The sequence below is a fragment of the Tachysurus vachellii genome, chromosome 25 (assembly GCF_030014155.1).
Source record: "Tachysurus vachellii isolate PV-2020 chromosome 25, HZAU_Pvac_v1, whole genome shotgun sequence".
NCBI lineage: Eukaryota > Metazoa > Chordata > Actinopteri > Siluriformes > Bagridae > Tachysurus > Tachysurus vachellii.
In genome coordinates, this window is record NC_083484.1 from 3,614,971 (window position 1) to 3,640,871 (window position 25,901).

General features: G+C 41.1%; 1 protein-coding gene across 1 annotated transcript in view; it reads right to left on the reverse strand.

Annotated features, from left to right (window-relative positions):
- The window catches only part of c25h8orf34 (chromosome 25 C8orf34 homolog), a 76,026-nt gene that overhangs the window by 1,306 nt on the left and 48,819 nt on the right, over window positions 1-25,901 (reverse strand). The window contains exons 11-14 of the mRNA XM_060861243.1: window positions 18,538-18,652; window positions 8,135-8,571; window positions 4,941-5,037; window positions 530-577 (exon numbers count right to left, since the gene is read on the reverse strand). Of these exons, the coding sequence (XP_060717226.1) occupies window positions 530-577; window positions 4,941-5,037; window positions 8,135-8,571; window positions 18,538-18,652 (697 nt within the window). The remainder of the gene's footprint in view (window positions 1-529; window positions 578-4,940; window positions 5,038-8,134; window positions 8,572-18,537; window positions 18,653-25,901) is intronic.

The window sequence follows — 25,901 nt, forward strand, 5'->3', positions numbered from 1 at the left end:
TGAAAGTGGAAAAATGAACTGCTGTATGAATTGCCATCCAATCTGATATTTTATGATGTGTGTGTTTGTGTGAGTATCTAGATGAGGTTGCGCAGCGAAACCTCCATAAAAACCACCCATCACTTCCCTCCCCCCTCATAAGAATGACCGCAGACGAAGCAGCCAGACGCTTCCCTCACTTCTATGCCACTGGAGCTGCCTGAGTCAATGGAAATGGGCATCAAACAGCCTCTTTCCTCGGCAGCAGTCTGGTGCGTTGTCAACTGTTACAGGCGCTCTATATCGCCTAATAAAGATGTGGTAATAACAGGCAGCTCTACAAATGGAGGCGAGGGCATCTGAGTCATTCATGACTAATTTGGAAGGAAGTGCGAAGCGGCACAGATTTGTCTGGGATGAGATCACTGACAGACTGTGGGGGGAATATTAAATTCTCCTAATGCGCTTGTCAGTTTTCATACACTGGTGGTGTAATGCTGCTTTCACTTCTTTGTAGCTTAGCAACTCATCAAGCGTTTAGCAGGCTTACCTGAAAACACTGATCGTTTACTGGCATCTCGCATTCCGCCAGGGTTACCTGAGAACAAGAAAAGATATGAAAGATTTAATAGTAAACTTTTATATGCACAGTTGTGAAATAAGTGTAGAGACAGAGAGATGGACGGGTAGATGAATGGATGGATGGATGGATGGATGGATGGTGGGATGAATGGATATATGGATGGATGGATAGATGTATGGATTGGTGGATGGATGAATGGATATATGGATGGATGGATGCATGTTGGCATCTGTGGATGGACAGACAGATGGATGAATGGATGGTGTGAAGAATGGAGGCATGCAGGCATCCATGGATGTATAAATGGATCGATGAATGGATGGATGGATAGATGGATGGATGGACGGATGGATGGATGGATGGATGGTGGGATGAATGGTGGCATCTGTAGATGGATCAATGGATGTATGGATTGGTGGATAGATGAATGGATGGATGGATGGATGGATGGATGGATAGATGGATGGATGGATGGATGGTGGGATGAATGGTGGCATCTGTGGATGGATGGATGGATGGATGGATGTATGGATTGGTGGATAGATGAAAGGATGGATGGATGGATGGATGGATGGTGGGATGAATGGTGGCATCTGTGGATGGATCGATGGATGTATGGATTGGTGAATGGATATATGGATGGATGGATGGATGGATGGATGGATGGATGTTGGCATCTGTAGATAGATAGATGGATGAATGGATGGTGGGAAGAATGGAGGCATGTAGGCATCCATGGATGTATAAATGGATGGATGAATGGATGGATGGATAGATGGTAGGATTAATGGTGGCATCTGTGGATAGACAGATGGGTGGAGGGATAGATGGTGGAATGAATGGCAAAATCTGTGAATGGATAGATGACCAGGTGGAGGGATGGATGGAAGGATGGATGGACAGATGGCCAGCTGGAAAGGTAGCTGGATGTATGTCAGAAATGGTTTTACAGGCCGATGCAACGAGGGAAGGATGATGTCGATAGCTGGAGGATAGATAAATTGATGGATGAATAGTATGGATGGATGAGGTAATTGGACACAGATGAAAAACAAATAAAAGAAGGTTTGGTAAGAATAAACCCTGTATAAACACATAGAAATCCATACAGCATGCGTGGAAGAATAAATGGATGCATGGATACATAGATGCATATCGTCGCTGTCGGGCGGAAACCTCGTAATGTCCAAATTTGGTCAATTTCATATTTTTTCACATATCGATGCTATTGGTCAGTCCCCACGTGGGTCTGTTATTTTTACAAGTTATTAACCAATCTAAAGTCTTGAAAATAGCTTGAGCGCAAATCTCATAACTCCATTGGACACTTCAACTGTCCACCTCTTCCTCACTCCGTGGGAGAGCTTCGCAGCATATTTCTCCTCAAGAAGAGTCGCAACGAATCAACACGTCTTCTGAGGTAAATGTCTTCAAAACACTGGGCTCAAAGAAAAAAAAATCTTGACCCCCGCTAGTTCTGGTGCTCGTCTGAGGACAGGAATTTAGCGCAAGACAATCCACTGCAACGCGGACTAAACCCTGTGCACTGCAGATAAGGTACGGCGTTTTTTTAATTTCCTGAAAAATAACGGTTTTGGAGATACGAGGATTCCACCTGACAGCGACGATATATAGATGACAAATTAATGATGTGGATAAATGGATGGATGCATAGAGAGTATGATAGGTAAAGATATGATTGTACAGATGGATGCAAGGAGGAAAGGATGATGGATGGATGGATGGATGGATGGATGCATGGATAGATGCTTGAATCACTGATGTGAAAGGCTAGATAGATGGACCTTTGGTTGGACAAATCGCTGAAGCTTTATGGATACTGTAGGTACAGAAAAGGATAGATGAAGAGGATGGAGAGCTGGATGGATGGGTTAAATATAAATATTAAAGACTTGTAGCAAAACCTGTGTGTACTTTAAAACAAAGCTATGCTAATAAAGAAATCTCTTATCCAGGCTATCCTCCAATATTTTCTTTGTGGCTGATGTTTTAGTGCCTTGCGCATCTTGTACAACACACATTTTAGCCCACAGTAGGTTGTTCATCAGCAAACATTTAGGAATTAGTTTAAACACGTGGGCTACAATAAAGGACAGTGAAAGACCAAAGGCTGTCTTTTATCTTTCAGGGTTAGTGGTTAGCCAATTGTGGAAGTCTGTGGAATAACAGGAAATGGTTATGAGCACTGCCCACTCTCTTCACGTCCGTACCATAGGCTTGGAACAGGCTCAGAAACAACCACTGGCATGGAAGCGCAGACAGGAAAGGAGGGGTGGTGAACCCCTGCTGATCGACTCAATGAGCACGTCTTTCAGCAATGCCAGGGAGCACACGGGCATGTCTGGTGGTTGGCAGTGTCGCTTTCTGGCTTCCTGGCTCATGACTTGCATTCACCTCGTAACCTTAAACACACCGCACTGCTATATTTACTTTGTTATACATTAACCTTCGCTTTACTGTATCGGCCTGGGAGATTTTAATTCCTCTGGATTAGCACTCAGATACAGTTACATCTTTATTTGATTGTAGTATTTCTTTCCACTTCACTGGTTCCTGCCTGAAGCTCGAACCTTATTATTGTGCAATTTCGGGTATGGATGAGTTTTTTCACTGGATGTTAACTAAAGATGGTTTTTAAAAACAGCCAGTTCAGCTGAAATAAAAAGATACTGCTGTGATATTTAATAACACATTAGTCAGGTTAAGCCAAAATAATAACCTTTCCATTTGCTTAACCATTACATTACGCAACCCTTATAATAAAATACATATAAAGAATGAGAAGCAATCAGGTGTCCACACACACACACACACACATACGCACACACACACACATGCACACACTTACGTAATGTGTGAGCCCTAAGGTATCCGAGCCAGGACTTTGATTCAAAACAACATTAATGTCATTAAAAGAATAACGGCTCCTGGAGGACGCGCCGTACCGGTCGTACCATGAGAGCAGAGAAAAACGAGGCCGACGGTATTTATTAATGACTCCAAGGTACAGCTTGGGCAGAAAACCATCCTTTTGCTGACTTGGTGCATGCTTTCAGTATTTCCTTTGAAAATTAAACCTTAGCTATAATCCGCTAGACAATACAAACACAATCAAAGCGTCTGCCGCGTTTCAGCCTCCAAGCCAAACAAGGTACCGATACAGAGAGAGCTGGGCTTTGATACACCTTGGCACATTGAAGGAACTCACAGGCAGTCATACATCAGCTCCTCAAAGACAGTCCTCTCGATTACTGTAGAAGAATGTTAACGTTAACATATCGCTCGTGAATTACCGATCATAAAAAAAGCACTGGGATGAATAATACGAGGTATATCTAATTCATCAGATCTCTCTTTTTTTCTTGAAAGAAGATATCATGAGCGAGACACAAAGAGAGCTACCGATATTAATTTAACTCCCAACACTAAACCTTTGTTTAATTAATATGTTAACGTGTCCATAGTAACAGCTCGTATTCGTACTGTAGACGATCCACATATTATAAGCTAATGAACAAAATGGAAATCATGAGAAAGAAAAGTGTTTATATAATTTATATAATAAGGAGTCTCCGGTGTCAGCGCTTTGCAACAATCTTCAGGACATTCAGGGTTTTTGTCTGATTAACTTGATGAAAGAGAGAAATGAGAGGTTGGTGAGGAAGCTAATACAATATTGAGATAACAGGAAGTAACTTTTTTTACTAAAACTTTTTTAATGAAACTATAATTCTTTAAAATAAAAAAAATAAAAAAATCATTGCATATCAAGCAGCAGAGACTTTTATTGGTGCAGCGGAGACTTTTATTGGTGCAAGACAAATCCAAGAACGTAAAAGAAGGTCTTAGAGGTGATGACAACAGATGAGGGTCAGGAGTTTAAGAAAAATACCGCAAAAATACCGCGAAATCCGCAAAAACAGCGATAAAGCTGGTGAGATCAGGAGAACAAGCTACGCTGAACGATACTTCAGTTTATATACAGTACAGTACAGCAGTGTGTGTGATGGAGTTCATGTGTCTGATCAGTATTCAGGTGAGCTTGAATGTTAAAATGAAATGGAAATTGTAGTGGAGCTGCCGTGATTGTAGTCTACAATGCTCTTCGGGAGTTGTGATAAAATCACGGTGATCACGGTGTTGACGTGAGACCGCGGTACATGAGAAGCGGTTGAGTGGTAGTAGTACGTGTCGCTGTTATTCTTAGGACGGTGGAGTCGGATTTTGCCCGATTACAAATCTAGTACCAAAGCTAGTACCAAAGGTAATTCTTTTCTACTGGTAATCATAATCATAACTCATTCAAAGGAACTTTGGTGTAAATATAAAAGCCTTAATAATAAGTTTTAATACTCACACTTGTCCTGCTCTGGACGCTCCATACACTCACTCTCAGTGTCACTGGGGATGAGCCAAGGCTGTCTGACGGCCTGAAGCTGTCGGTAAAACTCATCCTACACACACACACACACACACACACACACATGCAATATCACACAGGAAAAGAGAAGAAAGAAAGTTCCTCTTATGATAAAGTAAAAAATGATGTAACCTACATATATGGATGGGGTAAAGGATTGCTGTATGCTTTAGTCAGAACTTTGACAGTAGCAAAGTTATTACACACAGGAACCTGGGGCATGTAATCCGTCCTCTGCAAATGATCCAAAATGCAGCTGCCCGGCTTGTTTTCAACCTGCCAAAGTTCTCGCATACCACCCCGCTGCTGCGATCCCTCCACTGGCTTCCGGTAGCTGCACGCATCAGATTCAAAACACTGATGCTGGCCTACAAAGCCAAAAATGGACCAGCTCCCTCTTACCTCAAAGCCCTCATAACTCCTCGCACTGCACCCCGCACCCTCCGATCTACCAGCACTGCTCGACTGGTTCCACCATCTCTCAGGGTAAGAGGCAAGTATACTACAAGACTCTTCTCTGTACTGGCACCAAAGTGGTGGAACGAACATCCCCTAGAGGTCCGGACAGCTGAGTCACTGGCTATTTTCAAGCGGCGGTTGAAGACCTACTTATTCAGGAAACACTTCAACTAGCACTTCTTTCATTATCTTTTGCATTTAAAAAAAAAAACAAAAAAAAAAAAACACACCTTTGACACTTTGTAACTTTGAACAAATGTTTTAAACTCATGGTATCTTAAGTATGTAACTTAGTGAGCCAGCATTAATGTATTCAATGTTAGAGATTTAAGCACTTATGTACGTCGCTCTGGATAAGGGCGTCTGCCAAATGCTGTAAATGTAAATGTAAATGTAAATGTTATGGCCTAGTGATTAAGGTGTTGGGCTACCAATCGGAAGGTTGTGAGTTCGATCCCAGGTCCACCAAGCTGTCACTGTTGGGCCACTGAGCAAGGCCCTTAACCCTCAATTTCTCAGCTGTATAAAAATAAGATAATGTAAGTTGCTCTGGATAAAAGCGTCTGCCAAATGCTGTAAATGTAAATGTAACCTGTAGGACAGACACTCTACTTACATTTATTATATATTACATATAAAAAATGTATACAGTATATAGGAAATAATGATGTTTTCTATGAGCAGATATATATTTCTGTATTTTTGGAAGGAGTCTCCAGTGTCAGAGCTTTGTGACAGTGAGATATAAAGCTGTAACTAAGTTTACTGTCAAGTCTTAACTAAATTCTCGGTAAGAAGACAGGATGTTTTTTAGCTGATGAACTTGTTTGTCCGAAGTCGCACATCAACATTAAACGTAGCTAGAAATGGATAAAAAGTATGTGTGTTATTCTTTAAAAAAACTATAAGTAACTATAACTAAAAACTAAACTAAAACTATAAATAACAGTAAGCACTTGTAAACACTTTAAGATAAATAATAACTTAACTTTATACGGAAATATTTGGAATGGCATCATATAAGTAATAAGTAATTCTGTAGCTGTGTGTATTGTATGTACTGTAATATTAGTGCTTAAGGAAAATTTTGAGTCATTTGTTTAACAGATTGTATAAAACCCTAAAAATGGTCAGCACTCCATTTGCTTCCACGTCGAACGAGTCTACCAGCGCTGCGGCATTAGCGTACGGAAAAGACCAATCTTCACATTACTCTGAGATCTTCATCTATACGACAAACCCGAAGCAGAAAGGAAGAGAGCTGGCACGTGTGCATGTCAGAGCCATTACTTCTACAGATGTTTTTATTTTTCTTTGAGTTAAAGTGTACCTCGGAGTCGAGTCCTCTGGGCCATGGTCTAATAAATAAATTGCCCTGCGTTCCCTTCTGTGCACTTTTATGCCTTCTCGTCTTTCAGTGCTAGAAGGTGACGGTGGTCCAAGGCCTACGAGGCAGAGGATGCAGTCATGCATCTCTGCTACATTTCAGGCCTTAATTACCCACAGGAAGGCAAAAAAAAGACAAATCGTCCTCCGTCCCGTGTGTTCCTGCACATCCGATCTGCGCGGCTTTCTGCTAAAGAACTGTTTCCACTTAAGCAACAAGCCAGGTGGCTTGAATCAAAGAGTGACCTGATGTTTCTCATAACATCACTGAAGTATGAAGTGAAGGATCTGTTAAGGAGCTACGGTGAAACTGTAAACTGCCGCTAGTGACGAATATAGTGCCTTATAAACGGCTTCGGGTTTTACGGCTCTCTTGTGATGATGGTTGCGAAGAAATACTACAAATGAAATACAGGAAGATGAGAAAACAAGTCCATATATGTATCTTATCTCAGATATGTCAAGATGTCTAGTTTTACTGAAGCACTAACCAGTGCCGCACGGCTTTATCCCTGACGTAGCCGAGAATGATTTAACACTGATATGTCTGAGACTGACGTAAATCTCTTCCAGAAATCCAGCTACAACTGCTGGTTGACTAAATATATTACTGTCTGTTTGATTCTGAGTCATTCGAATTCAAAAATGCTGTATAAAACTCATAGGGTCTCATAGGGTACAAACAATCGTTCGTTTTCTTTAATTTCTTGTGTAATTCAGTTTATAAATAAATCCATTGGTTTTGGTTTGTTCTTGTTCATTTGTAACTGTGGAGGAAAGTTTGTATGATGTATGATGTATGATGATGTGTTGGTGAATATGAGTGTGTGTGTGTGTGTGTGTGTGTGTGTGTGTGTGTGTGTGTGTGTGTGTGTGTGTGTGTGTGTGTGTTTGAGAGAGAAAGAGAGAGAGAGAGAGAGAGAGAGAGAGAGAGAGAGAGAGAGAGAGAAAGAGAGAGAAAGAGAGAGAGAGAGAGAAAGAGAGAGAGAGAGAGAGAGAGAGAGAGAGAGAGAGAGAGAAAGAGAGAGAGAGAGAAAGAGAGAGAGAGAGAGAGAGAGAGAGAGAGAAAGAGAGAGAGAGAGAGAGAGAGAGAGAGAGAGAGAGAGAGAGAGAGAGAGAGAGAGAGAGACTCTTACCACAGCCACAGCTGATAAACAACCTCATCAGACTAAGCAATTTTTAACCAAACATCTCATAGCGTCACGGTTCCTGTCTTGTTTAGACGTCTTCTTGTTTTAGAATTGAAAAGATGTTGCATTCCTGCCCTCATGTGTGACGTAGCTCACCTCAGACAGTGTGCTGCGCAGACTGAAGCTGTCCGTGCTGCTGAGACCTGGCGGGGTCAACAGGGGTCGTGCTATTTGCCCAGTCGGGGTAACCGGTCTGCTCCTTGAGCGCCTGTACATGCGATCTGTGTTTCCGTGGCTAGCTGTGGGTATAGAGCGCATCAAGAGGCTGTTGGGAGTCAGGGGCCTGCTGGGCGTCTGTGGCCTGCTGGGAGTCTGGGCTCGGCTGCAGGGGTTGCTGGGAGATTGAGTCCGGCTGGTGATGAGCGGCAGCATGGGAGTTTTGCTTGGCGAGCTGGGCTTGGAGCTGAAGCCTGGCATGGGCAGCGCATTGGCAATGTGCGGGTTCATGGGAAGCAGCAGGCTGCTGTGGGGGCTGATGGGACTCCTGCTGAGCTTCCCTTGTTCAGCCAGCTTGGCTAAGTCCTTCTCCACCTCTGGAGGGAATAAAAGCAGATTAGCTGTATAATGGAATAAATGAACACAGCTTCTTATCCAATAACAATCAAGTCCAAATGTTTGTAGAGCCTTAGGACAGAATGAAGAATACACAAAGCTTTAATTATTGCCAAAGAGTCATTTTGTTGGAACAGATGTTCTTCTTCATTATATATATATATATATATATATATAAATCCAACAGTGCTGCTGATCTGATTTGGTTTGATCCAAATCAAATCTGAATCCGGTTGATTTTCCTAACTGCAGATCTGACATAAGTTTTGTTTCTAATACAAATCACAGCTTTATATTAATGCTCGTTCAAATACAGGATCGTTTCTATGGTAACTGTAGGGACTTGACAAACAATTGCTGTGGTTTTAAAGTAATAAAACATAAAACCCAGGCATGATGTTCTGAGAAAAGAATCAACTTTGAGGTGATAACAGGATCTTTTTAATGTTTAGTACTGGAACACATCATATCGGGCTGTCTGTGATTATTTCGCTATAACAGCACACCATTGTTATGTTTTATTGCCGGCATGAATCAAATTAATATGTTCTCTCATCTCAACGCATCTCATCTCATCTTTTTTGCCCTTTAGGACTACCTCCAACATCTTCCCCACCGTCTCGACAGCTTTCGGGTCCTCGCAGTATTAATACGAAGGCTAAATAAAAAAACATGGAATTTGTGTTGATGTATATTAAAAAAATCTAAATATAGAGTTTATAGAATTTAAATTATGGGATATTTGCCAAACACAGGCTTAAAGTGGGATACATATTCAGCTGTTTTCTTTGTCCTAAAGTAGCACAACAATAAAAAAAAATCCATTTCTTTTCCCCTGAAATTGTTTGATTGAGTTTGTGGGTTGTGTTCGGGTCATTCTGACCTGAGAAGTAAAATAAAAAATCCCCAATCCTAACCATGACAGGAAGCTGAAGCACTGTGTTGTTATTGGTAATAACTAAGATATAAAACATAATTTAAAAGAGATCTGTGCCAGGATTTGTGGAACATTGTTAAGTACTGAACTGAACACGAAGGTTAATCTGCCAAAACATGAAGGTTGTCCTGCTGGGAACGTTTCAAACAGTTTGCAGTTTAAACCCCAGAGTCAGCTTATGAAGGTTTAATAATCGTCTGATGAGTTGAAACAGGTGAAAACAGACAGGATAAACCCCTGAAATAAGTTTTAAAGACTGGTATCTTGAGTTACGTAAAAAAATAAATAAATAAATAAATAAATAAATAAATAAATAAATAAACTTTCAAAATAATACTAACCAGATGATGTACGAGACAGATGGATATAAAAATGAATAAATATCTAACTTTACAATTTTATATATACAGAGTTAAACAAAGTCATGAATTAAATGCAAGATGGTGTGCAGCAATTGGAAAAGAATCAACAACCGGAAGATGTGGTTTCCTGTTACTGTATAACACGACACTTTTCGACAATTACAATTTGTTGTTTATTCAACTTTTTTTTTATCTGGTTGTAGCTAAGGGGGCACGGTGGCTTAGTGGTTAGCACGTTCGCCTCACACCTCCAGGGTTGGGGGTTCGATTCCCGCCTCCTCCTTGTGTGTGTGGAGTTTGCATGTTCTCATCGTGCCTCGGGGGTTTCCTCCGGGTACTCCGGTTTCCTCCCCCGGTCCAAAGACATGCATGGTAGGTTGATTGGCATCTCTGGAAAATTGTCCGTAGTGTGTGATTGCGTGAGTGAATGAGAGTGTGTGTGTGCCCTGCGATGGGTTGGCACTCCGTCCAGGTTGTATCCTGCCTTGACGCCTGAGATAGGCACAGGCTCCCCGTGACCCGAGGTAGTTCAGATAAGCGGTAAAAAATGAGTGAGTGAGTGAGAGGTTATAGCTACGTTTCTTGATGAGAAATCACATGATGTTATCGAAGTGCAAAGTCCTGCTTTACAAACATTACAAAGCACTGATACTTCAGACTCCATCCATAAATACATTCTCCATATCAACAGATTTTCTACATTTTATTAATCCATAGTGTCATATAACTTTCAGATCATATTCGTTGTCCTCTTTACTGGTCCCTGTGTCTGTCTTGTTCATCAAACATCCATTTTTGGTTAATATGAAGCTCATATTAAAGTAGACACTCAGGACTTTAATGATTTGTAGTTACAATGGGGAAAAATATGCTTAGAAATATTCTAAAAAAAAATGGCTAGTTGTTCATTCAAATCTTCAAACTAAATGGTGATTTTAACCCATTCAAGATCAGACTCGCAGAGATAAAATCATTCATTTGTTCCCCATACAGTACGTGAATTTCAGCTCCAGCGTACCGCTAAAAAGAGTTAAATAAAACCGAATCAACACCTTCTGCCTGAAGATTCCCGAACTCAACAGAACTGTGGTCATAAAAATGAACGAACACAAAGATGAATGAATGTACAAGCTGTTTAAAAGTGAACATTGTTATAGTCGCCCACATCCACTTATGCGTGTGGTGATACATGCATGCGGCTGCAGTCTAATCCATCGCATATTTAGTCAGCAGCGTGAGAGCATCATTTCCTGCTGTTTGCCCCAGAGCGTTTTTAATAGCACCGGGTAGGAGTATTTACTGGTTGTGTAAATCGTGTGAGAGGCTGCTTCCTCTGACAGCGTTCAAAACACACTTAACAGAGCCGCAACTCTTCAGAAATATGCTTGTTGACTTTGGTAGGTGTTCAGATGTTGTTGTTTGTGCCGTCAATCTCCTCCCATTTCTCAGAAAGAACATCTGGACTGCTCTCGCTATGATTTTATGTGATTAGCGATGTTCTGTTTTGCTGGGATTTTCCTTCATGGAAGAGTTCTAGTCTCCAAACTAAGACTCGGATTGAGAATTCCTGGGCAGCACACAAGCGCGTCGTACAAGAACGCGGACGTTAGAGTGCGATACGCGGTTAGTAAACCATCGCTTCTTCTATCAGGGCCAAAAATGTTCATGTTCATCACAATATTATGAGATTACCGGCGTGGATCGCGTACAGTATGTGTGTTCCACGTGTTGTTCAGACTTCAAGCAGAGGAAACATGGCTGTAAAAATCTAAAGCTTATAAATTATTCCAGGTTTATTTATGTTTTGTGGAGATTTCCTGGTTTGTGATGAAATTAGATTCATGTGTTTGTCAGACCTTAGTGTATTATTGCTTACAGTCCCCACTGAGATCATGTTTTTAAACTTCAGTTGAAGGGATGTTGTGAGATAAATGTGGCCTTTGCCTTATCTGTGTAAAGAGTAGATTTTTGAACATGGCACACTGTTATCAGAAAATATTCAACAACGATAAGACAAATGCCTCTTCTCATGATACTGAGAGGCCTGAAAGCTCAGTGACTTCCAATTTTACTGAGTCTTACACTGAAGACTCCTCCAAAATATAGTAAATATGCAGAATGTCAGACAAGAAATGGACCAACCACCATTTAGGTAAAAAAAAACAATCATGGCACGAATGGAAAAAGTCTTGCTTCTACGCAACGTGTACACATGCATTTTGTGCATCATTCTGTTTTCTGTACCGCTTATCTTACAATAGGTTGTATGGAACCAAGGGCACAAAGGGGGGGAAGTCGTGGCCTAATGGTTAGAGAGTTTGACTCCTAACCCTAAGGTTGTGGGTCTGAGTCTCCGGCCGGCAATACCATGACTGAGGTGCCCTTGAGCAAGGGCTTAAATGGCTGCCCACTGCTCCGTGTGCGTGTTCACGGTGTGTGTGTGCACTTTGGATGGGTTAAATGCAGAGAACAAATTCTGAGTATGGGTCACCATACTTAGCTGTATGTCACATCACAAAGTGAGTTACACACTGGACCAAGTGCCAACCCATTACAACGAACACACAAAACCACAAAACCACACTATGGACAATAAAGAGATGCCAATCAGCCTGTAAGTCCATGGACTGGAAAAGCACACTAAAGTGAATGGAAGAAAAACCTGAAGCATAGGAAGAACATGCGAACCTCTTTAATGTACATTATTTAATGTACATAAGCATGTTCAGTCTTCAGTCCACAACATGCTGCTGTGGACTGTTTACCAGACTGTACTGTGTCACTACAAGTCAACATCATATTGTGTACAGTAAACCGTACTCGACTTTACCTTCCTAGCCAAGCTCATCAAAGCGTTAGCCAGGTCAGAAGTCACTGTAAGATAGTGAACCATTTAGCTATATAGCTAGGGTGCAAAGGTGGTTGTGTTTAGAAACGTCACATGATATTGTTTATGCTGTAAAAGTGGAATAACCACAGCTAGACACTCACAGACGTAAACAGGATATGGACTCGGGAAGGCCACATGCTCCAGTCAGAACAGTCAGGGTGAAACCTGGATATAGAAGGCAGGAGAAGTTGTAGTTCCTTCTCTGGTGCTACGAACTTGTCGTTAAATTATTCTGGCAAAACCAAACACTCTTAAAGCCCAGAGTGTCTACTGTTGTATGAGGCAATAACCACCAATGCAGAGTGTGAAGAAGAAATTCAACGGTGAACACTGACACGACAAACAAAGAGCAAATTTCTTTTTTTTTCCTTCGGGAAAAAGAGTTACATTTTTGCACAAGTTTTATCAAGTGCATAAAATAAACCTGGGCAGAATCTAGTTATCGTCGCTGTCGGGCGGAAACCTCATATGTCCAAATTTGGTCCTATTGGTCAGTCCCCACGTGGGTCTGTTATTTTTACAAGTTATTAACCAATCTAAAGTCTTGAAAGTAGCTTGACCGCAAATCTCATAACTCCATTGGACACTTCAACTGTCCACCTCTTCCTCACTCCGCGGGAGAGCTTCATGGCATATTTCTCCTCAAGAAGAGTCGCAACGAATCAACACGTCTTCTGAGGTAAATGTCTTCAAAACACTGGGCTCAAAGAAAAAAAAATCTTGACCCCCGATAGTTCTGGTGCTCATCTGAGGACAGGAATTTAGCGCAAGACAATCCACTGCAACGCGGACTAAACCCTGTGCACTGCAGATAAGGTACGGCGTTTTTGTAATTTCCTGAAAAATAACGGTTTTGGAGATACGAGGTTTCCGCCTGACAGCGACGTTATATAAGATCTGATCATTTTCCACATTTTCAGCAACCAACCTTGGACAAATTCCCCCTCAGTTCATCATCTGAAACGGTAAAATAAAATCTTCAGCTCCAGAATGATCAGAATAAAGAGTGTTAATAAATATTGACATTTTTTGGCTTTTGCACAAAATCCAAGTCTGATTAAGACAGACTCACTTCCTGGAGGTTAGATTTCTTTAATCTATTAAAGCTCTATACTTTATTTCATAGTAAGACAGCTGTAGCTACATCTCAGTTCTACATTAAAGTTTTGGCACCCTAATTATTAGTTATTAATGACAAGTGCTCTTCATATCCCTTAATATTACTGTATAAAACGACAGCATTCCAGTCCCTGAGTATATCCAGATGTTAATAAAATCAGATTTTTATCTTAGAATCATCTCCCTAACGTCTATCGCGTTGCTCGTTCTCCTTCTCCGTATGCGTATCCTCTTACTGAAATGATTTTTCTCTGGAAAAGCTTCTCTTCATCATGGCTGGCTGGAATAATTGTTTATGTCTGTGTACTGAGTGGCGTGCGGCTAAATCAGATCTGATCTCCGTCTCGATTAGGGCTGATTAAACGAGGGAGGACGACTTGAAAGGAACAGGGAAGAAATGTAAGCTCAGGAGGAGATCTAATCGAATCTTTTAGGAGTAGTCTTTAATCAGAAAAAAAAGGAGGAAAAATTGATTGTCTATTTGAATAAGTAGGAAACTCATCCACGAAGAGAAACATGTGATGAAAAATAAGTCATGTGGAACGCTGTTACAGAAAGACAGACATGTTTGGAGTTACTCAGAATAAGAAGAATTATTGATGGGAGGGAAAAAACGCTCTTGCATCAGAATAATAATAATAATAATAATAATAATAATAATAATAATAATAATAATAATAATAATAATAATGTTAATTCTGTCTATCTGTTTTCATCAATCCAACAAATCACGGATCACAGTGTTTATTCGGATCACAGTGTTTATTCAGTGTTACAGTGTTATGTACTGAATGTACTTGAAAATATATTCTGGCCTTAGGCAGCTTTTTCATATTAAATATAATATGTATAATAGTGTTACTAGGTTTGTAAATGTATGTATTTCTGTTTATTAAATGGAACCTAAACCATTTGTTATTGACTTTTTGTTAAACGTACAGATTTTATCTAAGTAATTCTGCTCTAAGTTGATTGATAGTGATAGAACTGATGAGTTCCTGTTCGTCAGTTTGATACTCCTGGTTGCAAAAAAAAAAAAAAAAAACAGGAGACCAAATGATTTTTAAGAATTTTTTTACTTTTAAGATTTTACTTTTATTTTTTATTATATATCTTTGTTATCATTACTTCATTTATCTTTTACTTGGTTTACTTTATTTCATATTTTATTATAATAATTTTTTTTTCCACTATTTTTCATAGTGTTAATTTAATTACTTCACAAAGCGGCAGGTCTTTAGACGTCGTATGCAGACAGCCACCAATTCGTCGGCTCGGACTTCGAGGTTAAGTTAATTTCACCATTTCGTTGATAAAACAGAGAAGATTCTTCATGCAAGCTTTTCTTGTATGATAAGTGCTTCAAAATAAGTAGATGATGGTCTGTTTTTGACTTTATAATCAAGCATCAGTGCTTTAAATGAAAATTAGGAAGCCACAGGAATATATATATATATACATATATATATATATATATATATATATATATATATATATATATATATATATATATATATACACACATAAGTAGCTCTGGTTTTGTGGCTCCCACTTCATCTCTATAGCCCCGTTCACACTGCAGGTAAAAGTGGCCCAAATCTGATTTTTTTGGGGTCAAGTGACCAGGTCAGACTTCTTCAGGTGTAGTGTGAACACTCAAATCTAGCCCAGATCTGATTTTTTCAAATCAGATTCAGACCACTTCCATATGTGGTCCTGAATCAGACCCAAATCTGATTTTTTTCCAATGTGGCCGCAGTGTGAACAACCAAGGTGGATTTGATGCGACTTTTATATCAATCTACATCGACATTCGTCACAATTATGCGCCGGCGAGTTCGCACACAAACGTGACTACGCCTACAAAATGGATCAAATAATCAAAAGTTGCCCTCGACATCCGAAAAGTTGCTGCCATTACCCAAACATTTAGAAAGAAAAGCGAAAATGCTTACTTCCTCCATAACCTCGCCAACTTTAGAGCAACGGCGTGCTGCGTGTGACGTCATTGTTATTGTTCGTTTGCGCATGCGGGTCAGTTCGAAACAGCAAACAGTTCACACTGGTATCTGATATAGGCTACATTTTAAAAGGTAATATGAACAGCCAAACAAAAAAATCAGATCTGAGCAAAATATCCGAATTGAGCATTAAGACTTGCAGTGTGAACGCGGCCTGTGTTACTATCTATCACATCAGCTTAGTTGACTTGCACACTATAAATTTATCAGACTTGGGGATTCCTATTTATTTACCATACCGAATTTTTATTAGCTCACGTTAAATCCACGAGAAACTAGCTACAGTAGATAACTCTAGATACATACTGTACTAAGACACGTCCGTATGGTCATTCTTAGCTAGCTATGTTTGTTTAGTCCAGCAGCACCTTGACACTGACGTTTTAATAATAAAAGATTACAACCTGAAGGGGTCTACAAACAACAAAACAATATTGTGAGTGAGAAACATTAAGAGACTCGCTAATATACTGTAAATGGTTAGAAGTGCAGTGAGATCGCACAGACCACACTTTGTCACATACAGTACACATCTTCGATGAGCCAGGCTATTCAATTGGCAGTTCATTTGTTCAAGCCCTTTAAGTAGCCTAGCGTGACAAAGACACTAAAACAAATCTATAGAATATATTTAGATCAGTCAGATAACAGACCCTACAGTTATGTGGTGATGCGTGTCTGTTCCAGTGAGACGCTGTGACTGACAGATGACAGAACATTTTGTTCGTCATTCTCACACACGAGTGCCATTAAAACGAGTAATCACACATCCCTGGACCCACAGCTCAGCTCCTGCACAACTGTATGCGTATTGCATTTCTCGCATTAGAATGCAACCTAAATGTTTGTCAATTATTCAGATGGCTATTGTAGTTTAAGCAGGCAGAAAAAAATCTTTTATTTTGACAAAAAATACCTTCTCAACCTTTTATCTTTTTTGCACACGTCAATCCGATTAGTCAACAGATTCTTCAGTCAGATTCTAACTGAGCAGGAGCTGGTTACTAGGCTACTCGGGTCTCCTTGGAACCAGGATACATGTATATGATTTTGTTTACAAACCTGTAAGAGGTCTGTATATACAGTATACAGTACACCATACACAATCTGTGTGTGTGGCAGAATGGAACAATGCTGACCTTGTCACGAAGTCCACGTCACCATACGCTTATTCTTGTCTCTGCCCTTTATGTACATTGATCTGCTGCCCTACTGTGTTCACCTGCTTTTTGTTTCGCTTTCGATTAGTCTCTAATCAGTGTAGATATAGAATGTTGTTTCACCGTCTCTATGCAGTCACTCACTCATTCATTCATCTTCTACCGCTTATCTGAACTACCTCGGGTCACGGGGAGCCTGTGCCTATCTCAGGCGTCATCGGGCATCAAGCCAGGATACACCCTGGACGGAGTGCCAACCCATCACAGGGCACACACACACTCTCATTCACTCACACCCTCACACACTACGGACAATTTTCCAGAGATGCCAATCAACCTACCATGCATGTCTTTGGACCGGGGGAGGAAACCGGAGTACCCGGAGGAAACCCTCGAGGCACGGGGAGAACATGCAAACTCCACACACACAAGGCGGAGGCGGGAATCGAACCCCCAACCCTGGAGGTGTGAGGCGAACGTGCTAACTCTATGCAAAGTCTTTCCGTGTTAATGTACATTAATAAGCTTCGTTTTTCCCGCCTTCTGGTTTTGATCATCGCCACTGTTATGTTTCCTCTGTTATGATTATAGATAATCCTTGTTAGATGATGTCTGATTTAATTCCACCCCTTCTATGGACTGTGCTGCTTGTTTACGCACTTGCATCCTGCTTTTTCAACCTCACATTTTCTATCATAAATATTTCTCTGAACTACAAACTTTCCTGAACAGAACTGTTTCTGTCTTCTGAAGGTATCGAGTAAAGTTCTAGCGGTTTAATATCTGGTTACACACAAAAGAGGAAAAGAAAGAAAGAGAAAATTGCTCTGCGATCTATGGATGTGTTTTAATTTTCAATCTAATAGTTAACAAAAGAAAATAATCAAATAAGCCCATAATAATTCCCACCCTGTCAATCTGTGACAGGAAGTCCCGCCCCTCTTGAAGAGTTGCAGAGATACAGTCATTGGACCTCCTCAACGTGAAACAAGGTTTTTTTTATTTAATAAAAATGTACTAAATATTAAAGTAATGTCACACACACACACACACACACACACACACACACACACACACACACACATCTGCAATCAAAGCTGTTCACTCAAAGACCTTAAATGTTCTCAGAGAGTTCCAGATCTGAAATTTATGTCCTGTACAAAAAAAAAACTGCCATAAACAAACAAATGCTTAACACATGTCGGATTTCAGAGATCTCTGTCTCCGTGTGTTTGTGCTTTTAATAAACGAATGATTTCTTGTGAAGACACGAGACCAAACCTGGTGTGCACACAAACACAAACACACACACTCACGCACACACACACACACACACAGTTTGAGCTTCTTCTGAAGTGAATACATATATTGACATATATATATGTGTGTGTGTGTGTGTGTGTGTGTGTGTGTGTGTGTGTGTGTGTGTGTGTGTGTGTGTGTGTGTTTAATACTAACCAGCAAGATGCTTGCCCATGTTCTCCAGCTCTTTAGAAAATAGAAGCTCCTCGAGCTGTAGAGCACGTCTCTGTGCCTGTGGGCTCGTGCCCCTCACCGGCTTCACAGGGTAGCGCTGAGAGAGAGAGAGAGTGAGTGAGAGAGAGAGAGAGAGGACAAAGTCATAGAGCATAAGAAACCATATCTGTTGTTATGAGGCGACTATAATTTTAATGAGCACTAGAAAAACAGTGAAAACCACACAGCTTGGAGATGAAAGTGCTCATGGGTAATGTGGAGTGGTTTGTGTGTGAGCGTCAGGGGCAGATTTTGAATCGTTAAAACCCGAGCGATCTAGAAGGACACGACGGCTGGCACAGGGCCTGTCAGGAGTTCTGCTACTGCACTTTAGAGACGAAAAAAAAACCACACAGTTTGGTATAAAATTTGAGCTTATGTATAAAAAAAAACCATAAAAGAAAACTGATCAAGGACTGTAAATCTAGATCAAGGACGACTCGATCAAATCGGCCACCGAGAAAGAAATCCGATCGGCCGATCTCCAAGGACCTGACACAGGATGATGAAAAAACACATCCAGGGATTGGGAACTCTGCATGCGGAAAAGCTTTGCTCAAGACAGACTCAAGAAGTTTATAGTAACTGGAGTAAGCACTCTATGTCTCCAAATACACACGATGAGGCGGATGGACGACAAGAACCAAGAACGGGAGAAAATAATTAGAAAAAAAAAAAATTTGACTGTATTTCTGCAGTCTTTTGTTCCCAGCATTTACATTACAATAGTCACGTTTCCTATCGTCATGGTAACGTTTGGTCTCCTCACAGAGAAACCAAACGGAAATAAGAAACACCTCCGAAGCCACGCGGTCTGACTGTCTGTCCTTTGTCTAAACATGTGGAGAACACGGAATCCCTCGAGCGCACGGGCATCTCCTCGTACACGAGCGTCTTCATCTTCTGTAGCAACAAACAAGGCCGAAAAACTCCTTACATAATTCGTTTAGTGAATTACGACTAGACATATTTTAAGGGACGCATGTCAACGTTAATGTTAGTGGAAGTTTTAATCCCTCATATTTTTTTTCCTCTGTTGCTGCGCCAGTGTTTTCTCTTGCGGTTTTCTGGCCCATATATTAGCGATATCAAACGCTCCAACCCGACGAGGACTTTTCTCAGTGACATCACGATCTGGAAAAGGAATGCGGTGGTCTTTTCTATAGCATGATTGTGGCTTTCGAAAAGGCAATTGTCGTTATTGATCGTGATGCATGCGTGCAACGCAGACCGCAGCCATTCAAACATCTTTGATACACAAGAGGGAAACTTTCGGCCTCGTGGAGCCGGCCGGGGCTGTTTATCGGCCAAACATGAAACCGTCGTTTCCGTTTACGACGGATCTGCTAAAGCTGGCATGGCGATGTCTCGACCAAGGTTTCTGGAGAAGCTTCTTTCCGACACCGAGATGCAGATCCAGTTTATTGAGAAATAAAATCCATGTTGAGGAGTCAATATGGGAACCCTGTCCACATCTAAAGAGCTCTTTGGTATGCATGTGGGTGGGAGAGGCTGTGTGTGGGTCTGCGTGTGTGTTTATATGTACTGTATGTGTGTGTGTGAGTGTGGTAAGTAGCAGCAACCAGCAGAACCCGGTTATAGCGAGCCTCAGTCAACCACGGGCCAAAAGGCCACTTTGAGCAAGTGAACCATTAAAACCCCACACAGTCTCGGCCGTAACTGCCCTTGAGCGTACGCGAGTGTGGCCACATTCATTGGAAACAGTGTCCAATGTCATGGTTAAAGCCACAGCTTTTAAACTGCCTGCTGCAGAGAGCTGCACAAGCCACCAGGATACACACACACACACACACACACACACACACACTGCACTACATATGAATACACGTTATACATGAATACACACTTCTACATGTCAGAATACACATTAAAGCAATATATAAGGTGTACAGTATATCATGCACTGTTATTATTAGAAATACAAGGTCCTGTGAATGAGCCGTTGCTATGGAAACGCTGACCGGTTACAACGAGCGCATTAACATAAAGACACGATTTGAACGACTGTCAGAGCCGCTGATGGAAAACAAATGTACGCCTTCTAACCAGTCAGATGTTATTGAAACCACACACACAAACACACACACACACACACACACGTTGTTTATTACACGTGCATGTAGAAGGATCTCAGCCTGAAATTGTAAAATGTTCAACAGAAAAATCATGAATGCTTCATATCATGTATGTCATGTGTTGGAGAGATGGAGAGATTGTGAGAGGGAAAGTAATGGAGAGATGAAGAGAGGGAATCCCAGCTAGGCTGCACCCTCAAACACACGGTCGCAACGCCACAGCCGTGGCCCTCTAAAAGCAGTTAAGATGAGGATTTGTGAGTTGTAGCTATGAGGTTTTAGATGAGGTTTTTAAAGCACTTTTTTTTTTTTTTTTTGCTGTTTTCCTTTCTGCGGTCTGCCTTCAAGTTCCCAGAAATTCACTAGAAACCAATTTCTACTTTATTGCCATATGATGAAGAGACACATGCTTTATGAATTGGGTTTGATCGTTAGATTTGATTGATGAAAAAAAATATATAGTGATTTGATATAATAAGAATTTTTTTTGCCCTACATCACTTTCTCTGCTTCTGATTGGTTTACGCAGGCTAAGAATCAATCATCCATCCTCTACACCTCTATCCTATTGGGTCACTGGGGAAACCTGTAACCTGTGAGGAGACACTGGGCACAAGGCAGGGGACATACAGGACAGGACACCAGTCTATCACAAGGCACAATCACACACACACACCCCTTCACACACAAACACAGTAGACAATTTAGACATGCCAATCAGCCTACAACGCATATCATTGGACTGTGGAAGAAAACCGGAGAACCAGGAGGAACAGGAAGAACATGCAAACTCCATACACATGAAAGAGGCAGGAATCGAAACCTCAGCCTTAAAGGTGTGAGGCAACAACAACAACAATAATAATAATAATAATGGGAGGCACGGTGGCTTAGCGGTTAGCACATTCGCCTCACACCTCCAGGGTTGGGGGTTCGATTCCCGCCTCCACCTTGTGTGTGTGGAGTTTGCATGTTCTCCCCGTGCCTCAGGGGTTTCCTCCGGGTACTCCGGTTTCCTTCCCCGGTCCAAAGACATGCATGGTAGGTTGATTGGCATTTCTGGAAAATTGTCCGTAGTGTGTGATTGCGTGAGTGTGTGTGTGTGCCCTGCGATGGGTTGGCACTCCGTCCAGGGTGTATCCTGCCTTGATGCCTGATGACGCCTGAGATAGGCACAGGCTCCCCGTGACCCGAGGTAGTTCGGATAAGCAGTAGAAAATGAATGAATAATAATAATAATAATAATAATAATAATAATAATAATATAATCTCTAAATGGTTCAGTGTAAAGAACACCTCCTTTTATAAGGGCACACACTTCTACTTCTGGCTGCTCTGCATTCATGGAATCAGTGGAACATTTTGCCAATCAAAATAAAATTGTACTTCAACAAGCGAGGCATCTTTCAAGCTTTCATCTTTCACAAAGCACTCATTACCGAATGCAAATGCGTTTCTCGCTCTAACTCATTTCATCCCTGCACCATTAGAGTAAAAATGCTTCGTGACTGCGTTCGCAATGATTTCCGCATTCAAATTCCTCCTACAAAGCGCTCCAGGAGGAAATTAAGTCAAACACGTGGACTGATTAAATCCGGTTGAGGAGCTCTCGGGCGCTGGGCCGAGCCAGAACCGCCGAGAGCGTTGAGGATATTGACAATAACACAATTACTATCTGATTTATCTGCATAATGCACGAGTCTACATGCTAATCCATGGCCTTAAACATCCAAATGACTTACAGATAAAAGCAAGGACAAAGAATACTCAAACAACAGCTACATGCATTCAACCTGAATTATTATGGGATGGCAAACAGAAATGATTACGAAGACGTTCCTGTGGCATCGGGGTGAGGTTTCTGACCCCAAACCGGTGCATTTTATTGGGATACACCGAGAGCTCCTGAACAGTAATGGAGAGAAAAGATTGCGGTTCTTCTACCATTTTGAGTTCTAGATTGAAGCTTCTCTGCCTTGTATTTTCCCAGTGAGGGAAAATACATAGAAACACAAAACCTTCACATTAGAAAGTAAACAAAAAGTCTCCAAAGATCTAAAATGTTCCACATAGCAATGAAATGGGTCCATAAACAATAGCACTCTGATGCTTCTATATTCATCCAGAATAGATAAACAGAAACCCTTTAGCATGAGGATGAGTCTGTATATAAAAAATAAACAATTTAGCACTGAAAAGGAGGGAACGAAAAGAGATTTTATGATGAATACCTTTTTTACGTTATTGACATCTTGGGGAAGTCGTGGCCTAATGGTTAGAGAGTTTAACTCCTAACCCTAAGGTTGTGGGTTCGAGTCTCGGGCTGGCAATACCACGACTGAGGTGCCCTTGAGCAAGGCACCGAACCCCCCAACTGCTCCCCGGGCGCCGCAGCATAAGTGGCTGCCCACTGCTCCGGGTGTGTGTTCACGATGTGTGTGTGTGTTCACTGCTGTGTGTGTGCACTTTGGAGGGGTTAAATGCAGAGAACGAATTCTAAGTATGGGTCACCGTACTTAGCCGTAAGTCACGTCACTTGTACTATCATGGATGTAAACCTGTTGTTGTGAAACTGCCAAAAATAAAAGCTTGATGCCCAACTTTCTCCCTAAGGTACCCCAAACATTCCTTCCCCAAACTTCTACCATCTAACACCAGTTAATACGCCTTTATTTTATTTTGTTTTATAATTTGAGTCATGTGTGTTATTACTAGAACTGAGCAAAATAACAACCCTGTGTGTATCGGAGAGTAATCAGCAGCCAAACTAGATTTTCAAGACAGGATGTTTAAAAGTTCAAGATACTGTGCAGGAAACAGTGGAATATCCAAAAAGCTGTCTGCATGATGAACAGCGGTTAAAGGTCAAATCCTTATGGGGCAGAAAGAAAGCTAGTGAAATGCTTGCTCGGCATCTGGCGGAATCATCTGGAACCACAACGTTTTTGAGCAGAAACGTTGGAGAGAAACGATCTTGTAGGGTTTATTGTAGCTAAGGAACCTGATAAAGACTGAAAAACGCTAAAGTTGATAAAGAATGACATGGCAACCAGAAGCAGAAAATGATGTGGGATGACAAATCCAGCCAAAGTTTAAAAATTAAAATAAAAAAAGAAATAAAAAAAAGAAAAGAAAATGTTTTAGAAATGAATTGCATCTTAAGAAAGTCATAAAAATTAAATTGTAATTTTTTTACAAATTTAAAAAAAATTTTTTTGACTACTATTTTATTCAGAATTCTAATCAGTGTAAAAGTTTAAACGTTTCTGATTAAAAGATTATTTTACAACACTGCGCTTGTCTCTCTTTAAGAGATTTCATTTCTTTGGTAAGTACTTCTGTAGTTAGAAGACACCTTTACCCCTTTTTCTAAGAACATTCAACAAGATAAAGCTGTTAAGTGTAGCAGCAGCAACCAGGTTTATTTAGACGTTCAGATCAGATTTTTATAGTGTTTTTTACACCGGTCGTGTTTGCAGCAGGGGGGCACGGTGGCTTAGTGGTTAGCACGTTCACCTCACACCTCCAGGGTTGGGGGTTCGATTCCCGCCTCCACCTTGTGTGTGTGGAGTTTGCATGTTCTCCCCGTGCCTCGGGGGTTTCCTCCGGGTACTCCGGTTTCCTCCCCCGGTCCAAAGACATGCATGGTAGGTTGTTTGGCATCTCTGGAAAATTGTCCCTAGTGTGTGAGTGTGTGATTGTGTGAGTGAATGAGAGTGTGTGTGTGTGTGTGTGCCCTGCGATGGGTTGGCACTACGTCCAGGGTGTATCCTGCCTTGATGCCCGATGACGCCTGAGATAGGCACAGGCTCCCCGTGACCCGAGGTAGTTCGGATAAGCGGTAGAAAATGAATGAATGAATGAATGAATGAATGAATTTTATCATCGGCCAAACCCTGGACGGAGTGCCAACCCATCGCAGGGCACACACACACCCACTCATTCACTCACGCAATCACACACGCAATCACACACTAGGGACAATTTTCCAGAGATGCCAATCAACCTACCATGCATGTCTTTGGACCGGGGAGGAAACCAGAGTACCCGGAGGAAACCCCCGAGGCACGGGGAGAACATGCAAACTCCACACACACAAGGCGGAGGCGGGAATCGAACCCCCAACCCTGGAGGTGTGAGGCGAACGTGCTAACCTCTAAGACACCGTGCCTCCCGTGAAATTATTAAATATATTAAATTAAAAAACAATACAAGATACAAGCAAAGTTTTGGAACAAAGGGTTTGTACATCTACCATAAGCCCATCATGACAGGTGACATTAACCTTCATAAATATTTATGAAGGCTCGTTCAAATACAGGCCGCTGAACCAAACACAACTTTCGTAAATGTTTTGTCCAGCAACAGATTTCTGTAGACATAAAGTTGTTTTCTAGCACTTTCCCAACCTGCTTATATTCTAATGTCATGCCAAGTGACTTTTCAAGTTTGTGCATTTTTGATATAAAGTGTCATACTGTATGTTTTTTTTTATCCAAATGTCCTAACACCCTTAGACAATTATTCTTTTCCTCCAGACATTTGTGCGCTTGAAATTAATGACACATTCGTATTCGTCCTGACGTGATTAGCCGAGCAGGAAAAGCAGAAAAAAAACATTTTTTAAACAATCAATTACCACCATGCAGATTGTTTCTCTTAAAAGTGAATTAGTGGCTGTATTTATAGAAGAAGCTCTCTGAACCACATCAGCACATTATGTTCCTCTGTTCCTCTATTTGTTTTTTTGGGTCTGTTGAAACAAGCAAGTCATTTGCATTTGCTTTGCTGTTGTTTTCCATTTTCCCCAAATGCTAAAGGATGTCCTTTATTATACAGTATGTGATTTGCCCATGTGTTGTGTTCATGGGACATGGAGGGGTGTGTTAATGAGGGATTGTGGTTACTCATGGGCACGCATGTTCGTGTGCTCAGGGATATGTCATATATACTGTAGGACGAGAGTTCGGGGTAGGGTTAAGCATGAAGATAAGAGAGCTTGGGACGAATAAATGCTTGTTTTTATAGCCTTTGGATTCACGAGAGCAAAAAGACTTACCTTAACCTTATCTGTGTATAAGAAGTAATTCAACTAATTTCAATAAAGAGTCGGTTCTGTGCCTGAGCAGGAAGGAGAAGTCGCAAAAATGACACGTAAATATTCCACTATAAGATGTTTTTAACGTCCTCACAGAATTAAGTGAATTAAGC